Source organism: Notolabrus celidotus, chromosome 3, assembly GCF_009762535.1.
Source record: "Notolabrus celidotus isolate fNotCel1 chromosome 3, fNotCel1.pri, whole genome shotgun sequence".
NCBI lineage: Eukaryota > Metazoa > Chordata > Actinopteri > Labriformes > Labridae > Notolabrus > Notolabrus celidotus.
In genome coordinates this window covers 27,348,696-27,370,218 of record NC_048274.1, presented here as the reverse complement: position 1 = coordinate 27,370,218, position 21,523 = coordinate 27,348,696, and the positions used below count along the sequence as shown (strand labels likewise).

At 41.0% G+C, this 21,523-nt stretch overlaps 1 protein-coding gene across 5 annotated transcripts in view; it reads left to right on the top strand.

Moving 5' to 3' along the window:
* The window catches only part of myo5aa (myosin VAa), a 70,399-nt gene continuing 48,876 nt past the window's right edge, over positions 1-21,523 (top strand). For 2 of the 5 annotated variants that reach the window (XM_034680171.1, XM_034680173.1), the window contains exon 1: positions 67-484. In XM_034680171.1, coding sequence (XP_034536062.1) covers positions 458-484 — 27 coding nt within the window. In that variant the 5' untranslated portion in view covers positions 67-457. Of the gene's footprint in view, positions 485-21,523 lie in introns of all 5 variants that reach the window. The other 3 variants (XM_034680172.1, XM_034680170.1, XM_034680174.1) reach the window with 3 other exon arrangements.

The following is a 21,523-nucleotide window of genomic DNA, read 5'->3' as shown; positions in this document are numbered from 1 at the left end:
AGATACGTTATTGTATTTCAGACAAGCGGTGAGGTTTGCAAAAGTAGCTTCAAAATCAACCTGAGTGACAATGATTTATCCTTTCAGTCGATTTAGATGTTTTGAGGTTCTGCCTCGAATGAAAAAAAAACAGAAGATTTTTGTTGATGTGATTTCAACATCTGACCATCAGGGGGCGCAGTTTTCCACGCGGCCGCAGACCCCACCGGTTTGGCTGAATCATTTCATCCATCATACCCAGAATGCAAAGTGAGACACCGAAACCTCAGCTGCAGCCTGGAGCTTGTTTTCACTTTATCATGGCGTTAAGAAGAAGCACCTCTTCCCCGTGAGCTGCTGCAGCGACAAACACTGTCCTCCTCCTCCGCTGCATGAAAACACTCACCGAGTCCATGCAGCGCGCAGACCCGCCGGAGCTTGAGCCCAGATTGTAGTAAGGACACAGAGACTGAGCGCCATGGCAGCGTCGGAGCTGTACACAAAGGTAACTGTGTAGATTTATCAGATCAGAGATGGTTGCTACATGTCGGCTACACAAGCTGTCCTTGTCGGAGGTTTAGCTGATGTTCTCCTCGGAAATAAGCTCACAGCTTGATGTTTTCGGAACGAAAATATGTTTTTCTGATAGCAGGCTTCCTTTTGGCTTTGAATGAATTAAAATGATATAAACCCTGTTAAAAACGCTGGGGTTCAAAGTGTCCTAGAGGGGTTTAAATATAGATAACTGAAGCGACTGAAGCTGATATTAAGCTGACAGATGTCCTTTTCCCCCCAACTATTTCCCTTTTCATACACTTACATCCCACTAAATCAGCTTGATTATTTTGTATGTTGACACATTTTCGTTCTTTAAAAGAAGAAATCGTCTTCTCCTGGTGTTTTTGTATTTCTCTCCATCCTCCCCTGTAGAAGCTAAGGGGATGGGATGATGCAAAGGCGGTGCCAGCCATCATGGAGGCTCTGCTTTTTACGCGTTTAAACTCGAGCCTTAGCTCAAACATAACCTCGTGTAATTGTTTTAGGATGATATTTTGATGTGTCTGTTGCCTATGACCCGGTTCTCTCTCTGATGTAAGTCGAATCCTAGCTGCAGGCTTGGGTACCGCTGGGATGCTGCAATGATGAGACCTGCATCCGGACAGTTTTAGCATCCTTTAGCATCCAGGATGATGTTTAGAGTAGCAGCAGAGGCCCTGCAGCCTCACTGCAGCCTCACTGTAGCTGCACAGCCCCAAATGCTCACTGTAGAGAATATGACACTGCTGCTGAGGAGGCCTGCTACACTCAACACTGACAAGGTCATAAGTGCTGCTATTGCTGTGTGTTTCTATAACAGCATATATGAAACCTGTGTGTGTGTGTGTGTGTGTGTGTGTTTGGGGGGAAGAAGAAGATGAGTCACCCATCCCCCTACTTTGAAAGCTGGTGCCTGTTTAGGGTTGTGGTGGAGGAGAAACGTGACATTGGGTTGTGGTGATGATGGTGATGATGATGATGATGATGATGATGATGATGATGACAGTTGTTGCTGAAACACCATCCTTAAATCTAAACTGAACAACGCCACTGCATATTTGTGCATTTAAAGTTGTGGATGTTTTTTCCAGCCTCTTGTTGAGGTTGTCATAGATGAGAGTAGACATGTGGTCAAACACTGTAGCAGATGACACAGGTTTGAACTGTGTCGACAAATGTTCACTCTGTGGGAGTTTATGTGGGGTCTGTTCTTTCGCTGACTCTGACCTCTGATCTTTAAGAGAAAGCGTTAAGCAAATGACACAACAGAAATAGAAGATAGCCAAACCACATTTGATTTATGCATCGTTTTTTTTTTTTAGTATTGGGGATGCTACATTAAATCAGCTAGTCTTCAACCATTGGTTTTAACACTATTTTTTATGAGTATTTCCCTTGAAATTCTTAGATTCCTATAGATAAATACATGTTTCTTTCCTGCTCTGTTGCTGCAAACTGAATATCTTCAGGTTGAATTCATGATGCACCAGCAGTGCGCAAGTTGTGTCCTAAGTTAGAGTGTAAAGTCATCACTAAACCACATGTTGAAACTAGTTAGTTTGTAACTTAAGTTGTGTCGTTGTTTGGTCTCACCACAGAGACATAAGGTTCATCCTATCTAGTAGACCATAACGTCCAAACTAACCACAACATTGTCGCAGATATGACGTTGACACTTCCAGCAGCCAATCAGAGGAAAGCACCAATTTTGATGCAGTGATTATGTGTTTTTTTCGTGCCTAATCTTCTCGGAACTGACCAACAGCTGAATCAAATTAAAGTAAAGTGATAACTATAGCCTAAATCCTTAATCTGCAGTGTCTATAATAACAGTGACATTGAGTGGTAAAATGATCAACTACAACATATGTTAATACTCAGGAGTGCAAATCTTGGTCATCATATTTTTCCAAAGGATGTAATCTCTATCTTGGATATCGCATTGCAGAGATAATCTAGCAGGGAGAACCCTCTGTGTCTCCTCATCCTCCAAATCACCTTTCAAAACGACGCGCCATGGCAGCCGATATACTCTACGGAGGACTTTACTCCTTCTAGGAGCCAAGTGTAGGAATTACGTTGTAACTTAGGCTTACGTTGGAACTATCTCAGCTGGTGCAACGCCCAAAACGTTAATAGAGTGTAAACTTCATCCTAAATGAGAAATTACATCAAACTAGGCTACGTTTGAGTTTACGCACAGCTGGTGCAAAAGGCTGCTGATTTTCTATTCAATAATTCTCTTGGTTCAACCAGTTTCCATCTTTTAGTGCACTTATACTTGAGTCTTTTAATGTGTGTTCTTAAAATACGTTTGTTTTAAAACTTGACCTGTGATGTCAGATTAATCTATAATCAAAATACCTGTTATTGCAGCTGTAGTCACATTAGAAATTTAACTCAGTGTTTACTTTCTGCATTCACACAGTAATGTTCACATGGACTGTGGTGTCTGCTCATAAAGTACTTTGGTGGGAAAGTACTGCGAGAAACCAAGAAATCAAACTGAGGCTGAGTCCGCTAATATGAAAGATTGGCCTGTAGCCAGTCATCATTTAGGCTGGCTTAGGTTCTATAAGGAGCTTATTTGGTGTTAAATGGTTTCAATCACAAAGAAATCTGAAAACTTTATGCGTTTTCTTGTGTCAGTGTGGCAGGTATAGACACAAAGTGAGTTTCTGCTCTGGTACAGCCAGTTTTAGAAGCCAGCCTCTGATGTCAGACCCCTCTCTGATTTACTTTTCCATCACAGGGAGGAAAACACTCTGCCCTTTGTGTGTTTGAGTTGGACTCATAGAGGCTTATTGAGTGGGTCAGAGCTGCTTGGTTAATATGCACAAACACACATACAAAGACACACACAGGATCAGATTCTGCTTCAGTCTTTGCTTGGCTCCTGTCTGACCTGACCTCCGATTTAAAAAGAGAGGTGATTGAGAGTTGAAAAGAGATGTTGTGACTTGGAGGAGAAGGATGAAGCTACGGTTCACAAGATTTGTAAACATTTCAGGAACAAAAATAAATCCGATTTTTTAATTTATTATTAGATTAGAATTCAGTCCGTTCCATCAGTGTGAGCCAAATCTAATCAGGATCAAACCGGAGAGACGCAGTAAATGTGAATGAAACAGAGCTGTGTAAGAAAAGCAGAAAAAGAGGAGAGGGAGGATATTCACATGGAAACAAAAGTGAGGCAATGCTCCATTAGATGACTCAGAGTTGGAAACACTTTTCAACACAACAGAGTTTCACAAATACAAACTGCACACAAACATCATTCATACTGTTCCCAAACATTCACTGTATTTGTAGAAGAACTAGACTCAGTGTGCTTAAAAGCAAACCTTACATCTCAGCCAAGCAGCAACCTCCGGTCTAAAAATAGGAGTCCAATGCGGAAGTGCTAAAAACTGCAGTTCATCGAGGATCCGCTTGAGGCTGGCTCCTGAAGTACCGGAAACCACATACATACCAATTCAAAAAAGCTGATCTTTACAGCAGAAATAAATATGTTTACAGCCTGGTACAACAGACGAGTGTAGTCTGGATAGCTTGTTTCTCGATCGGCACACACTGTAGGGGGGGGGGATTTTTTCTAACGCGGCAATTTCAAAGATAATGAGATTACGAGTCTTCCAATGAGAGGCACAGCTGACTTGATTGACAGGCGGGAACACTGTAGCTGTTGGCTAGGAGGCTAAAAGCCCACCTCTTTACGTCACACTCACTCGACAGCAGCAATATGGCTGCCGCTGACGATTGGCCTCAAAACAGCTCTTTAGAAACATCTCAGCATGCTAAAAAGGCTCCATGGTATTATGATGCATTTTGTACCACTGCAGTTTACAGTGCAGACAGTCTTGATCATGATGAAGGGCTAAAACCGACGATCACACTTTGAATCAATACATTTTCTAGAGAAAGCAAAGAATACATAGGGTTAAAAAAGATATACATAGTACGAAAAGTTCATTTTCTTTTCAACCAAGAGACCAAAAACAGAATCTAAATGGCTTCAGAGAGAATAGCAAGAAATCTTAAGCGTCTGAAAACAGAATAGTGTACGAGCCCTCAGGTATCTTCACCGTTTTCTGCTTGTGTATGCGGTGGTGGCTAAAGGAGGATCTGAACTTATCTCGAGGCTCTCTGCCATCCACCATTGTTGCAACAAACTTTGTTTACTTCTCGTGCACATTCTATGAGGAAGTAGTTACGGCTTTCCAGCCAATCAGGACGATGTAGAAGGGGCCGCCACTCAACAAATCACGACAGACGGTTGGAGAGTAGCTCTGATTGGTCCATGATAACGGGAAAGAGGGGAATCATAACATTGTTTGATACAAAGATATTGGAAAACACAGAGATTTTGCCATAATCTCAAATTACTTCAATTATTGATGAATGCCGATGGGTATTATGACTTTTTTTCCAAACCCAGCACAAAAAACATAGTTTTTTACCCCTTTCCTACCAACTGCATGTTTTTTTCCCTGTTTAACATCTAATCGATAAGTGGAATAGTTTTCCTTGTTCTATCATTCTGTAACTTTCTTGATTAGTAGTTAGATGACTTCTAAAGGATCAGGACCAGAAAACACAGGGTGAGGGATGTGAGTATGTAAAACTGAGGTATTTAAAGGAGAATACAAAACTGTCCCCTTCGTCACACTGAGATCTGCGCATGACTGGTGAGGAAAACTCACAGCATGAGTTTTAAAAAGCAGGTATCATTCCTCCACTGACTGTGTTGTGTATTTATAGCAGTATATGAAGTGCTCTCTTGTTGACTCACTCGTCTAAACTTTGCTATGAAACAGAATCGATTCCTTACTTAACCTAAAAATATGCTTAAGTTAATGTCCCACCATCGTCTACTGATATAACCTTGCAAAAAATGTTCCTGTCAGCAACTTGTCTTATTGATACCCCCTTCCTTTGTATCGTAGTGGAGTACTCTTATAGTAATGTATTTTTTACAACAATACCATGACTTCACACCTCTAAAAATGTGTGTGTGGCTGATGTTAAACTTAAACGGCTGCATGGGATACATTGATGTGAAACTCCTTGCAGGTTAAATCAGAGTTAAATCATGTGGGCCCAAAAACAATGGCTGGTTGAAACTTTAAAGCGTGCTGCACATGACTCCACCGCCTCAGTGATGTGAGGGAGCCGTGTTGTCATGAACAGCTGACAGACAGGAAAACACCTGCCGTTACATCACTTGCTGGGAGGTTGCCAGAAACTCAGCATGGTTGACCGTTTCAGCTCTCTCAGAGCGGTGCAGCAGTGGTTACCTTTGATTTAGTGTACGTTTAATTTACACCGCATCAAGTTTAGTCTGATCTCTGTTATTTAACCTGTTATTTAACATGGCTGTACAAAGGGCTTTGTTCTCCAGTTGGTGGACAATTTGCCGCTTTGACTCTGATTGAAATGTTTCTGCTCAACTTTCTGAGGGACAAGAACTATCACGTGGACATGCATGGTTCCCAGAGGATGGACCCTGCTTAATTTTAGGGATTCCCTGACTTTCAACACTTAACATCCATATTTGTCTTTTGAGAGCAGTATATATTGTAGTTTCTTACCACAGTATGATCATTGGCAACAAATACATAGCAGACATTCTAATTTACAATATGTTAAAAATGTGTATTTAAGTAAAATTTTATGGTGTCTGACTACGCATGCGCACATTTTTACCTATTGTAGCCTGGGTATGATAGCTGAGCTTCCAATATAGCTGTTTTCAAATATAGCTGTTTTGACCCTACAAAGGAACCAGCCTACAAAGCCTACAACCTTTGCAGCCTGCATACGCCGCTCACATATCTTGACCTGTTATTCTAAAAATAATTTGTAGTTTCAAGGCCCCTTTTGTCTTTTAGCATCTCCCTTTAAACTAGATTCTTTAATTTTAAAACATACTCCTGGGCTGCTTTAGGGCCCAATTGTCTCATTTTTGCAGTTGCACCCAATGATTCTCTGGATAGGCTGAGTCAGGAAGGATGAATCGGAAAGATCCTTCATGACCGGGGAAAATAAGGACGTGTTTAAAGGAGTCTTGGAAAGGAGGACAGCCCTCAATATGCCACTGTAACAAAATCAGTCCTGAAAAGTATCCTTTGGAAATGCAGCTCCTGAATTGGGCCAAAGTTACTTTTTCTTTATCTTTATTTGCCTTAATAGTACAGCTGAAGAGAGACAAGAAACATGGGGTGTAGAGAGTGGGGGAAGACATGTAGCAAATGGTCGTGGCTGGGATTTGAACCAGCAACTGCTACGATATAGCCTTAGCCTCTGTACATGGGGTGAGCTTTTTTTAAGTTAGATTTTTGGGGCATTTTACGTGTATTATATAGGACAGCTAAAGAGAGTCAGGAAATATGGGAAGCGGAGAGTGGGGGAAGACCATAGAAATGAGGAACTCAACCAGGCACAGTGTGACGTAAAGAGGCAAGGTTTGAGCCTCTTAGCCAACAGCTATGTGTTCCGGTCCGGGAGTCAAGTCAGTCATGTCCTTATTTGGGCAAAAACTCGTAATCTTAATATCTTCTGAACCATTGTGTTAGAACCCCCCCCCCCGGTACAGTGTGTGCCGATAGAGAAATTGGCTACATCGAGCCAAGCCGTTTTTTGAACCAGGCTGTAAACATGTTTATTAATGCTGCAAAGATCGTCTTTTTGAATTGGTGTCTATGTGGTTTCCGGTGTTTCTGCAGCCTCAAGCATTTTCGCTGAATTGCAGTTTATAACACTTCCGCGTGGGCTTCATATTTTAAGACTGGAGGTTGCAGCTGGGGGAAGACATCCAGCAAATGGTCGAGGCCGGGACTCAAACCTATGACCGCGTGCTTAAACCGCTAGGCCAAAAGTGCCCTGTACATGGCCAAATGCGCCACTACTGTTTTGATGCAGTTAGCTAAAGCTAAGCTAGCTGTCAGCTGCTCTCAGATTCATCACGCATTTTTTTCTCATATCCTGCAGGTCTGCTACATTAACACAAGCTGCATGTATCTTTAATAAACTCTTATATTGCAGTATGTATCACCAAAATAAGAAATATCACAATGCCGTTTTTTCCAATATTATACATCCCTGTATCATTTATCATAGTTGCTTTAATAAATATGTTATGGAACAGAACAGACACGCCTTGTATCCCATAGGTGTCACATCAGCTGCATTGAGTGTTGACTTTTACGTCATCTAATGTCAGTGGGTTATTTTCTCTTCCTGGCTCTAGTTGAGTTCATGTGCATTAGATTAGTGATTTATGGTAACCTGGTTAAAGTAATTGTGCAGACATGTTGTATATGCTCTGGCATGCAGTCATCACAGGCCTGTCTAACAGAGACAGCAGGGGCAGATGCACAGAGGAGGAAACAAACCTTTTTACTCCAATATTCCTTGTTTTTTAATTTTCCTGCTTGTACTTTAAAGCATGGAATATGTTGATGTTACACAACGCTGACATAAGCAAATTTCACGTTGAGTTATTAAGGTGGAGTTAAATTTTTGGATGTTAATAGATTAAACTCCTCTTATAAAAAGAGGACACCATTACTCACCTTGTCTCTGTGCTTGACACTTTTTGTTATTTGTAGCTTTAACTGTGATTCGTGGAGTCTTCCTGTGTCTTTGCCTGGAGTCTCTTGTCTACTTGTGGTAGAGAAAGGAGGCCAGGATGATTGACAGCAGGGATGGCCAGTGGTATTTCACAGGATAGGGGACTTCTGGTTAACGTCGGTGAACGCTGCCTGTGTGTGCAGACACAATGGGAAGGTTTCATTCACTACAGCGAGCTCTGGAGCTCAGTGCTCGATCATCTTGTGTCTGGTCTTGTGGCGCGTGTGCATCCGGAAAACATCCATAAAATCAGGAGACTCACAGCATGAGCAAGAGACTAAAGAGAGAGACAAGATGAACCGGGAGTTGGAGTATATGTTTGTTCAAGTAAGTTTTTGTTTTTTTTCAAACTTAAATTTGTCATCCCAACCCTCCATTTATTTATCATGTAAAATATATATCCTGAAGTAATCTTGTACATACTGTATGTCAATTATTTGGGTTTCAATTAAACAAACAGTTGAAGAAGAGGTCTTTTTTTAATTTATTTTTTTAGCTCTAGGAGTTTCTTTGATAAGTGAAGTGTTCGTATGTTGCTGTTTAAGAGTGAAACATGGAGCCCCTGTTCTGGCACACCCTTCTTTGAGTCCCATCTCTGTGGGGGAAAGTTTGATCAGTAACAACCAAGATTAACAACAAATAAGATCTAGGCCTAAGCTGATTTTTGCTATTTGAATAACAGCAAAATCTTTGTTTCAAATTGTCATAAGTGAATTACTGAAAGAAGTTTGTACTGTGTCCTAATTTTGGCTGATACAAAACTGTGCTTCTGGCTGAAAGTATTTTAGTTTGATGATTGCGCAGCATGTTGTTAATGTCATGCAGATTTTGAGGCCATATGAAGCATTTTTCACAGGCATATTGATGACTGCATGTAGAAGCAAGAGAAGAACATTATTGCTAGGGTAGCTTTTTTTTCTTTTCAGTGTTTGGATATGTTTGGCAAAACTGGACTGTAAGGGCCGATTGTCCGTTCTGAACATGATGCCCAGCTGTTCACTGGTTCTCCTGCACTGTCATGACAAACAGAAGTACACTACACTACACGAAGAGTCAGTGCTTACTAAAGTAATGAGATTAAGTGCTCTGCAGCGTCACAGGTTGTTAGTAAGAGTCTCTGATCTTTGACAACCACTGGACGCTGGCACGCTCGTTGTGCCAACAGTCGAGTTTGGTAGCACCCTTGGGCGTTGTGAGACTAGCACAGTTTCCTCCCTGACCAAACTCTGTACAGGCGCTGAGGTCTCTGTATCTCGACGTCATGCTGCATGCGCCCAGCTGAGCAGAAAAACAGCAGATTCTCACATGAGTGGCATCATGTGACGAGGCTTCAGCAGTCTGAGCCTCCATTGACTGCCTTACAGGGACTATGTGAGCAAAACACTTTTCAAATACCACTGCAGCTGTCCAGAGAGTCGTCTCTGCTAGACCATGTTGTAAAATGTCCTAAGCTCTTGATCCAGTTCCACTTGAACCAGTGTTTCCTTCTCTTCATTTGTAAAAAAGCAAAAGATTATAGAAGCTTATGAGAGTCACTGAAGCGGTAGATACTGTAGAGGACTGTCATTGTTTTTATGGAGTCTTTAGCTGTGGAAAATGTACCCTCCATGCTGCGACCCTTTTGACCTGATTTTAATTTTGTGTTTGTAATATTAGACTGGCCAACTACATTAACATTTTGTGTTATTCCATCTACACACTCTAAGGAGGATAGGGCACTTCAGAGTTAGGTTAAAGTATAGGATGCATGATGTCATTGTAAATATCCTGGCTGACCCTTGAGGTCTCCTTTTACTAGATCAACATACTGAAAAACTCCGCCACACTAAGAGATGACACCTGTGCTCATTTTCAACCAGCTAGTTTTGGGGCGTCAAACCTCCAACAAACCACATTCTGCTGCAAAGTTTGCTCAAAGGATGTTGGCAGCAGCACAATCAATTTATTTCAACGTCTTAGACAGAGGCATTTGTCTCACTATGAGAAGCAAAAGACCGCTACAGCAAACAAACACCCGCTCAAAAGCAGCCAACATTAGAGGAATCACTCTCCTATTGCATGGCTTATGACAAGAAAGGGACATGGTGGAAAGCTATAACTAATGAACTTGCACTGTATATGTTTAAAACATGATGCCCATACAGTGGGAAATGCAGGGTATATCCACATGGGTAAAATTATGGACCCAAGGTCTGTGCAATCCAGTTGCATGTATTTTGCTAGAGTTGCCCTGCCTTATCTGTACAACTGTACACATGAAAAGATTGATAGAGACATGGAGGGGATGACATTTTATTCTACTTCAACAGACATATGGTACAGTTGAATATTGCAGCCTTACATGAGTCTGATGCATTTCATCAAGAACCATTTGGCTACACAGTGTCTGCCTCCAAACAGCATACTTCCCTGATGACCACAAAGTTGAGCCACATGCCCAGGGGCTGAACCTCATTTTGAGTCCTTTCTTTGTCATGTGAAATATTTTATTTTCTTAAGAACGAAAACAAAAATCGATTACAATCTGGAATCAAGTTTGTTGGGAAAAAATCTGGGATTTTAGTTTTAAGACCATATCGCCCAGCCCTACTGACTGGTAATTCTTGTGCCGAGTAGTGAAGGTGATGACTTTTATCATTTGGCAAACTAAACGCGCACGCACATCCCCGCTTTAATCTTGTAAGCTAGTGGGAATTCAAGTTTCCATTTAAATGGCAGAGACATTAGTCGCTTCGGAGCATCCCTGGTCCTTGCTGACCCTTAAGGCCCTGACACCAAACAGGGGCAGCTCAAACTGTGATTTCATTGTTGTGGGAAGTGAGGTATGCTGTTTCAGTATACAGCACTGTTCAACAGATACAGATAGAAGTTGTATACATTTTGTTTGTTCTCTACGCTCCATTTGCTGTTCTAAGCTTTTTGTATTGTATCATAAATTTAAAGCTGACTCAAGTTTGTGTTAGCATACACCTGAATTGTGATTTGCTCCAATGTGGTCCTATAAGTGTTCATGTTGGCCCTGGAAGTGGTTGTGCAAGTCAAAGAAAACCCTCTAAGGCTTCAGAGGAGTCACCGCAGGCCAGAGTGAAAGCTTCAAGCTCGGCTTTAGCGAGGTGAAGTCTCTCTAATCTGCTGTTGACTTTGTGCAGATTTGTCAACACTTCTCATGGATGCCCCGCCCTCAGGTTACAGCCCCACTGCCCAGCACATGCATGAACACACTGAGTTCACACTGGACACGCACACACACTGTCCCCATGCCCCAGTCATGATGTGATCTCCCAATCTTTAATCCTCCACGGATGTCCTTCGATGCAGCAGAATCAAGAGCTAAGAGTTGTATTTTTAAAGTTTAATTCAGGTGACTAAATGTTGTCCTTTGTATTTTAAAAAACACATCTGATCACATTTTCTTCACATCATAAAATCACATCTAATCAATATAGCAAATAACAGCTTGTTATTTGTCTATCTTGTGTAATCTCTGCTGTGGGATGCTCACATTATTTCATGTTCCTGTCTTTCCTTCAGCACCGGAATAAAAACTAGTATAAGCTTCTGTCATGGCCATATTTGAAAGTAATGAAATCTTGGTGTAGTTGACTGGGAGTAGATTAGCTGATGTTAAACCCTGAGTTAGCCTAATCAGGTCCTGATCCTTTGTCTCTGATAAACCAGGATTAGCTTGAGACCAGCCTTGTACCTCTAAAAGCAGCCTTTCCAGCTTGATACTGACATGCTGGCAAATACTGTGAATGAAGTGTAGACTACAGTCATCATTTCACATCAAATAAAATGTGTCATTAGAAACTTGGTGGGTCCAGAAAAAAAGAGTGCATGGTGAATACCAGTTGTCCAGGAATCCTAGATGCTGCTGTGATTGTGAAAACACAAGTTTTATTGATTACATCACACATTTCATAAAACAGCAGATAACACAAAATATATTCAAAGCCCCTTTTGCTGCATTTCCATCAATACAAGCAGATGTATGAAGGTAAATCTGGAGAATCCAGAGAATAAAAGAACAAATTACACTAGACATTGTTACCCTTTAGTGTCCTCCCAGCTGTGTCACCATGAATTTGAATCCCTCAAATTGAAATGTCATCCAATACATTGATAAGCGTCCTCAGTGTAACACAAACAAAGTTTTATTTCTTAAAACAGAATTGAGAAGCAGGAGAGATAAATGGTAATCTGTGTAAATCTTGAAGTGATGAGGACTTTAATGACAGCAGTTTTGCTTTACGATCTGTTCCTGCTCAGTGTATTCATTATGAGGAGAGCCATAAAATCAGTGTTAGAGTCTTCAGTGGCTCTGGAGGAGTTCATCAGAGACAGAGAAGAGAAGGGTCTAATCTGAGAACCACAGATGGACTGATTAATTGGTCAATTAATGGCATTTTAGGACTGATCTGCATCAGTTGATATCTGCGCTCACAAGGCTAATTAAAAAAATAAACAAAACAGTCTCGTCAGTGTAGCTCCTGTTGAGCAATGTTAACGTACCTTTAAATGATTACACGTTTTTCAAAACCTATGTCAAATCTTAAACAGTTACTGACTAGTGCTTAATGTAAATGCTGTTAAGATGTATAGAATAATGCATTTTACTTTTGCTATACACTGAAACAGTGTGATAACTCATTGCTTCACAGCACTTTGAAAGCGCAAGAGGCCCAGCTTGTAAACACACAGCGAGCGTGCGACACACACACACACACACAATCAGACAGCGCTGTGCCACCCTGCTCTGACACTATTGCCACCTTCTTCCCGCCCTTCCCTCCTCTGTTACTACCTCCAAGGGAGGTTCACAGTCGGAACGACTTTGCCCCACCATCAAGCCTCCATGCCTAACACATTGCAGAGGAGACCAAGCAAAATCTGCAGTGCGTCGAGTGTGCACTTGAGGCTGGCTCCGGAAGTACCGGAAACCACATATACACAAATTCAAAAAAAGAGATCTTTACAGCAGAAATAAACATGTTCACACCCTGGTACAAAAATTGGTAGTATGTAAGCGCCCATGGTTCCTCCACTGCTACGCCCTTTTGGTAAACTAGCTGCAGGTATTCAGAGTTCACCAACAAATAGGAAAAATAAAAGCAGGAACAGCTGAGGGTGTAAAAACAACATTTTTCAGACAGACAAATCAGGAGGACATGAACGTTTGAGACTTGTCCCCAGGAATTGTTCAACCATATACCTCTTGATACAGCATTGGATTTGTCAGGAATTAAATTCCTGTGCAATAAATGCATCAACAAAAAAAAGGAAACAATAAATCTTAATTCCGTCAAAATATAATGCAAGCAAAGTGACATGCACTTGCTTTGGTGGTATTTATATGTCACTGGTCAGGCATTTTCTTAAGGCTAGTTTGAATCAAGTCACTGGTGGGTGATTCCTTTTAGCTTGTAGCTCTGAAGTGTGTCCAACTAGTGACTGTTCGACTTAAGAGTGACAACGAACAAATGTCAGAGCTCCATACTTGTGTTGAAGCTCATCGCTGTAACATCCTTTAACTGTGATGATACGTTTTTTTCCCACTTTCTTAGAGAGTTCAGGCAGAGCAGTGTCAGAGAAAGGTTTTGTGATGGGTTCCAAGTGTTCAACCAGGCAGCAGAACCCCCTGTTTTTAATGAGTTGTAGGGATTTCTCATCCAGAACAATGAATCCAAGAACCTTCTCTGTTTTCACAGGAGAGTTTCTCGGGTCTTTGCACCACAGCTGACAACGTTAACTGCTTCATTTCTTTGTGTGTGGTTGAACTTGTATTCTTTGACATGATGATTCTTGAGATGCTTGATTAAACTGGCTATGCTGTATTTTGCTAAGCTACTGCCACACCTTGAAGAGTGAGCTTCGCACATATTGCAAGTTGCCGTCAGAGTTGTTGGCGAAACAAGCGTGAAACATCTCTGAACTGCTGATCCTCTGTGGTTAGCTCACTTCATGCTACATTAGCTCTCTACACCGCAAAATGCACAGACCCTTTGATGCACTGATGACATAGTACATGCACATGGTTGTTGTAAAATCAGAATAGCATGGAACTGAGTGGAATAGGTCTGCCTCATAGTTCAGCCCTATGAGTGGGCCCTTTGTCATTGAGCATTTATTTTTCAGACTAAAAATTATTCAGTTTCAACACTTGATATGTTGCCTCTGCACTTTATTTAATTAAATATGGGATTTGAATCTAAATTTAAATAATTTGCAGACCATCCAAGTCTGTATGTATCAGCATTTTACACGATTTTTTAGGAATTGTTTTTTTTTCAGGAGTTTATTTTGACCAGTCCTCTTTAATCTGTCAATGTTGAATCCCTCAGCCATATGGTCCAAATCTATTCTGCTGGAGTTCCCCCATAATCTACAGTGAATTAACTACACTCAGTGGAGATTGCTGCTTTTTCCTGGGAAAAAAAACGATTGCACTTAAACTATCATTATCTCAAATGAGAGCATCTCTTACTGACTGCATGCAGATAAAGGATGGAGAAACAACATTCATCTCAGAGAGAAAAATTGAGCCTTCAGTTTGACCACACCCTGTGTTCACCCTCAGCGGCTCTGAGTTTGACTCACGCATTGAAAAGACACACTGAATGTCCCACCTACTGATGGAGCTTACTGCATGTGCAGCTAGCTCAGTGCAGCGACAGAATCTGAGTCACGTGATCTCTGATGTCACAGATCCTCTGACGTCTCTGCTCCATTTTCGTCACCCCCCCCCCTCTTCGCCTACCGCCCAGAAGACAACAGCCTCACCGTCATTCATGTCTCTGCAAGGCAGACGAAGAGGCGGCTGTCTGATTCATCACGTTCCTCTCTCCTCTTCTCCAGATTGTGTTTCGTTGTGCAGGATTTTGTCCTTGAAACACGTAGAAGTTGGTCTGTGTGTCTGCGGTACAGTTTCATCCTTCATCTCTCCTCTGTTTTCTGAACCCAGGGGACTTTGTTGGTCTATAAATATGATTCACAGCCTCTGCAGCTGCAATTTTATCACTGCCTGCCTGTCTGTCTTTTTATCCCACAAACACACAGACACACACACATCAGTGTGTTTGTTTTTGGTGGATTTGGAGAGAAAAGGAATGTGCAGACTAGCAGCATATTTCAGTGATAACTAATTCAAAATAATCATGCCTGACACCCTGTGTGTGTGTGTGTGTGTGTGTGTGTGTGTGTGTGTGTGTGTGTGTGTGTGTGTGTGTGTGTGTGTGTGTGTGTGTGTGTGTGTGTGTGTGTGTGTGTGTGTGTGTGTGTGTGTGTGTGTGTGTGTGTGTGTGTGTGGTTAGGAGGGATGCTCAGTAGCGCAGTGATGTCTGTGAGGTGTGATGCTGCTCAAAACTTGCTGTGGCTATTTTTAGCCTCCATTCTCCCCTCCTCCTGTTCCTCCTTCTCTTCCCTCTCTGTCTCTTTCCCTCTCTTCCTCCCCCTCTATCTGCCCTTCTCTCTCTCTCTCTCTCTCTCTCTCTCTCTCTCTCTCTCTCTCTCTCTCTCTCTCTCTCTCTCTCTCTCTCTCTCTCTCTCTCTCTCTCCCTCTCTCCCTCTCTCTCTGTTGCTAGGAGGCTGTCTGCTGGGACTGTGTCCTGTAGGGACCAAAAAGGTGAAATGATGAACAAAATTGTAAAAGAGAAAGAGTGACAGAGAGAGAAGCGGACACAGATTTAATGCTGCCTGTAATTGTAAAGCCACACTGGCTCATTACTTTCCCATCGAGAGGCTTTTCAGATGTTAAAATCGTTTCTCTATTTTTCATCATCTGTTTTTACAGCTTTTCATTGAATCTGTACTAAGCTAATAATGTGTGCATAATGTGAGAGTCCTTCTGTCTGATGAAAACATTCAAATTTAGCCTTACAAATTTAACATTTTTAGACATTATTGAGGTTTCATTACATATTGAGATACATATCTGCTGGCTTGCACGATGTTTGACTTCACAGCTAAAGTTTGTCTTGACTGAACACCCATTACTTTTTTTACAGTCATAAGAAAATAAAAATAAAACGGTTCAACTTCAACATTGTAATTAAATATATTTTTTTATTTTTACTGCCATTACATTTTATACGGATTCATACTCTCGTACTTGTTGTGAAACGATAAAGGTGGATATAGGATAACATCTATATGGTGCACCATTTGGTGCACTCTAACTTGCTCCTTAAGGCAGCAGCAGCTTTATAAATCAGTCAGTTTTCGTATATATTGTACCAATAAAATTTTGGACATTGTATTTGAAGTTGTATATAAGGGATAATGCATAGTGAGCAGGTCATTAACATGAAATAGAATCCTGGCATTGTGAGACAAGACGCCGAAGTATTGCCAAAGACCCCACCATGTTGCTGTTTGTGATTGTTTTGTCTGCTTTCTTCAATTTGGTCGACGTCTCTTTCACCCTGCTTCTTGTTTGTATACATCCCTCCTCTTCCTCCTCTTGTCTTCTTTTCTCTGGTGATTACTGGTCAGCCATTACCCACCAATATAAAGTTTAGTTCTCCAGTTTACTGATGCTAACGGAAATTAAGGTTTGCCACATTGTCAACAGGAAGAGGCGAAATCAAGACCTTAATACATACGCTGGACTCCTTTCCGTGGATGATTTGATATGGTGTGGGTGATCTAGTTGTCTCCATTGTTGCTGTTGCTATTCAGAGTTAATCATCGTTGTTATGGAGTTTTGACCAATCAGAATCAAGTATTTAAAACAGCTGTGTGTATAGTGATAAGAAAGAAGGTAATAAAATGTATTCATATGTCTGCTGTTACCAAAAAATGGTGATGAGTTATGCATTTACATTTATAGCATATATTTCATTCAATTAAAATAATCATTAAGTTTTTTAGTTGAATGAAAAAAAAGTATGTCTAATTAGATAAATATAGTAATTACAATCAGAGATGTGTTAGTTACAAGGGATTATGTAGATGCGATGGTTTCTGCTGTGGTTTGTGCTTTTCCTCCTTTCAGCAGCTATTTGATCTGAAACCCAACACATGTATAAAAAAATCAGACTCCAGGTCCCCTCTGTCTCTACAGAAACAGCAGATTTGTCAGCTGGTGTTATCTGAAGTTAACACAGATATAGTCACATCAACACACGAGGCAGGTGATAATTAAACCACACTGCAGGATGCCAAAGACGTGATCATAGTAATTTTGACACAGTGTCTTCTTCAAGCAGTTTAGTGCGGACTTGAATTCAGCTTAAAGCACTAATAACATGATAACCTTACGATATCAGTGCATACTGTGATGGCTGCTAGCACATTTTGTCTTTTTTTAATATAAACATCAACATTAGCAGTGAGCACTGAGCAAAGGACTGTCTGAGACACTGAGATCTGAGTATTTAATGTACAATGTAAAGGTATTAAGAATCAATGCAGTTTTAAATGCACAGGTACAGAAGTGAACACACAAGTTCCCACACATATTTTAAATTAAACGGATCATGCACGGTGGCGCAGTGGTTAGTGCAGTTGCAAGAAGGTTCCTGGTTTGAATCCCCGGTCAGGCAGGTGCCTTTCTGTGTTAAGTTTGCATGTTCTCTCTGTGCATGTCTGGGTTCCCTCTGGGTGCTCCGGCTTCCTCCCACAGTCCAAAATTAGGATCACCAGGTTGATTGACCAATCTAAATTGCAGCCGGTGAATGTGATTGGTTGTTTGTCTCTATGTGTTTGTCCTGTGATTGGCTGGCGACCTGTCCAGGGCGCCCAGTGAAGGCTGGGATAGGCTCCAGCTCTTGTTTGTGTCTTGGTTTCTCCTCTGCCTTCTTATTTTGATCTTTTTCACAATATTTTATCTATGTTTAATCTTGATCTTTTTAGGGAGACTTTTTAACATCTGGCAAGGGACTATGGATTTAAATTAGCCTTTTGGCTAATTCTGGCATATTTACAGACGTGTTAATTAATATGCATGGTCCTTTTAAATACTAAATAAAAATCAAATAAATAAGCCCCTGTGCCACCCCATCAGGGAAAAAGCGGTAAAGATAATGGATGGATGGATATTTTATTTAACTTTCAACGTCCTTATTGGTCTCATAAACCTGTTATTGGTTGGTCTGCAGTGCACAGTCACACACTATCAGCATTACACACACTTCAAATTTCCACTCTCCCCATCGAAATGATGGTTCTACCATTTTGAAGAGAAAGTAAACTTTTAAACACATCAAGTAAAGCTCTTCATTCACATATCTCGTAAATGGCTCTCAGTTTCAATACGTTCTGATTAATTTTGCTGTTTGCTCTCTGTCTTCCTCTCACCGGCTTTACCTTTACACACCACATAGTTCTCTAAACAGGAAGAGAGAGAGACAGAGAGAGAGGGAGGGTGCTGGTGTGTGACCATGACATCATGATTCAGATGATCGGTGGTGAAGCAGCAGGCTGAATTAAGCGGTTTCTCCTCCGTTTTGCTGTCTACAATAAGCTCTTTTTCTCCCTGTCCTATAAAATTGTCAGAAACAGTTTATATAATAAAGCCGTGAAATCGATATCCGACTTCCAGAAAGTGTCTCATCGTCATGTGCTTCTGTTGCCTGTGTCCTCATCAAGATGCTGGCTGTGTGAGCGGCAGTTCACTGTTTGTGTTCAGTGTTAGAAATAAATGAGGCTCAGCAAAGTTTAAATCCTCATCTGTAATGAGATTGCAACTTATTAGGGTTTTAGTTTCTAAATCCAGTCATGATGTGGAGCAGAGATTTGTGTGTGCGTGTGCGTTTATGTGTGTTAACACTGGCCTCAGCATATCATAAATAATACCCAACAAAGACAGAACACGTCTGCTCCAGTTTTATTATCGGTTGTTTGTTTTATGTTAGTTAGTTCCAACAAAGTAATTGTATAAGAGACTTTCCACGAGTGCTGAAATGGAGAATAATGACACTGGGTCTTTTAACTTCATGTTTCAGCCGGCCTTATTGTTTTGAAAACCTTTTAATTCATTATAACCGTAAACAGATTTCATTTAGACTGAGTGAGCTGGTGCCTGGAAATCTCACAGCGCACCGAAGGAACTGTAAGCAGACTGGTTTTCACTGGCTGCATGCTAAATGGAAACATACAGATTAATGTACACGATACAATGAAGAGGCAAAAGTAGAGGAAATCAAAGTTCAAGTCACGTTTGTTGGTGGCGCAAAAAGAATGATACAAGAAACCACCTAAAACAAGGACGACAACAATCTGTTGTGTAATGGATAAAGTATAGTGAGCCCCCTGCTCACTTGTTCACCCTTAAGTTTTGGATGCATAAGGACCTGCTCACAATAAATTATCCCGCTTATTAACCGGCTACCTACTTAACATAAAAATAAGTTAACACTAAGATTCGACAGTTGGCACAGGTGTTCTTATGAGCCTGCTTGCGGGTCCGGTTAATGTTAAATTAAACACTTTCATTCAGCGTCAAAGTCTTAACATTAGCCTGCTTTGCTGTTATTAAACATAGAACTTCCTGATTCCTGATCTTCTCTTTTCTGTTGGCATTTTTAACAGATGCAGAAAATAACAACAGGTCTTGTATAAGGTCCTCTTCCCTGTTACTCCATGGTATTTTCTTCTCACTCATACAGTCCCAAAATACTGTCAAAGCCCAAACCATGTTACCATGTTTTTTTTTCAATTTGGTAGACGTCTCTTTCACTCTGCAGCTCCTTGTGTGTTTTTATCATAGACAGTATAAAATGGACGTAGTATCCGTGACGTCACCTATCTGTTCCTGAGCGCTGTTTTGAAGCCAATCGTTGGCGGCAGCCATATTGGAAATGCGGAACTCAACTAGGCAGAGTGTGACGTAAAGAGGCGGAGTTTGAGCCTCCTAGCCAACAGCTGTGTGTTCCCATCCAGGAGTCAAGTCAGTCATGTCCTTATTTGGGCAAAAACTCATAATCTTAATATCTTCTGAACCATTCCTAAACTTTATAAATGTCCTGCGCTCCTTTACGTGGATTTATTTAATATGACCCGTGTGATCTGGTTCTCCCTGTTGTGGCTCTTCCTATCCAGAATTAATAACCCTTGTTGAGGGGATTTGACCAATCAGAATCAAGTATTCAACACTGCTGGGTGATCATTTAGAAAGCCGGGTGTTGATTAATTAATTAAGGTTATGCTGTTATACTGAAAATCAACCATGCCGTGATTGTCTTCTGTCATCTATCTTTGACAGAATCACTGCTGTGCTGATATTTGGTACAACAGCACTCTGTGAGATATTGCTTAATTCACTCCCGGGCCATGGATCAAAGCACACAAATAACACTTAAAGTACCGTGAAGTGGATAAACACTGCATTACAAACCCCAGGAGAGTCTGTTCTGTTGAATCTTCAAACCTCTTAACTTTATTTGCTCTCATCTTCTCCCTTATGTAATGTTAAATCTACTGTAAGAAAAACGATTCAGTGCACACACACACACACACGCACAGTGTAGGCCTCATCTGCCACTGTTCTAAGGTCAAACTGGGGTTCACCCAATTCTCCAATCACTGCACAGTCGTCTGGCAAACCGCTGCACAATCTGAAGTCAGGGTTCTGAGTGTGCATGTGTACATTTGTGAGCCGGATTCCTCAGCCATGTGACTGCTAGTGTTCATCACTGTTTTCCCACATGTCTGTAATCAGCTGATCGCCTGCAGTCACAAGTCTGAAAGGCCTGAGACAGTGTGTGTGTGTGCTGATGTCTGTGTGTGTGTGAATTTTAAGTTATGACCATGCAATGCCCAGAACTACATTCCTCAGTCATTATGAGCGTCTATTTGTTCAGCAGAGTGTTCCCGTTACGAGCTACGGGCGTTTAAATACATAGAGGCCAGTGTGTTCTTTGAGGTCATATGGTTTTACAAAAAAAGAAAAAACCTTCCTGTCATCCGTCCTTTAAAAAGATTTTCAGTTGAACTGAGTTGAGCTAGACTTTAGTCATTGTGTCCAAATGTATTACATCCAAATAGTAATATTACGTCAGGCCTACGTAAGATATCAGATCAAATGGTATGTTGTGTCAGAGTTTACTTAATAGGTTTTGTAACTCAGCGTTTTTGAAACATGAGGTTTTCATTTTGATCATCTGGCACGTAAACTTTTAGATGGTTTTGCAATCAAGATTAAATGAAAAACAAAAATCAAATGTCTGTGCTTTTGTTTGAAAATCGTGTGCTCTTTCTGTAACACCAAATGTGTGCTTACACAAGCTTGAACTAACCAATGTCGTCCATTAATATCATTACATCCATCCATCAGTACTTACCCTTCTTTTGGCAGAGCAGAGCTAAGAGTTATTAGTAAGCAGACTTTCAGCTACAAAGTACCCTTGAGAAGAGCTGGGCGATCTGGAAAATTATT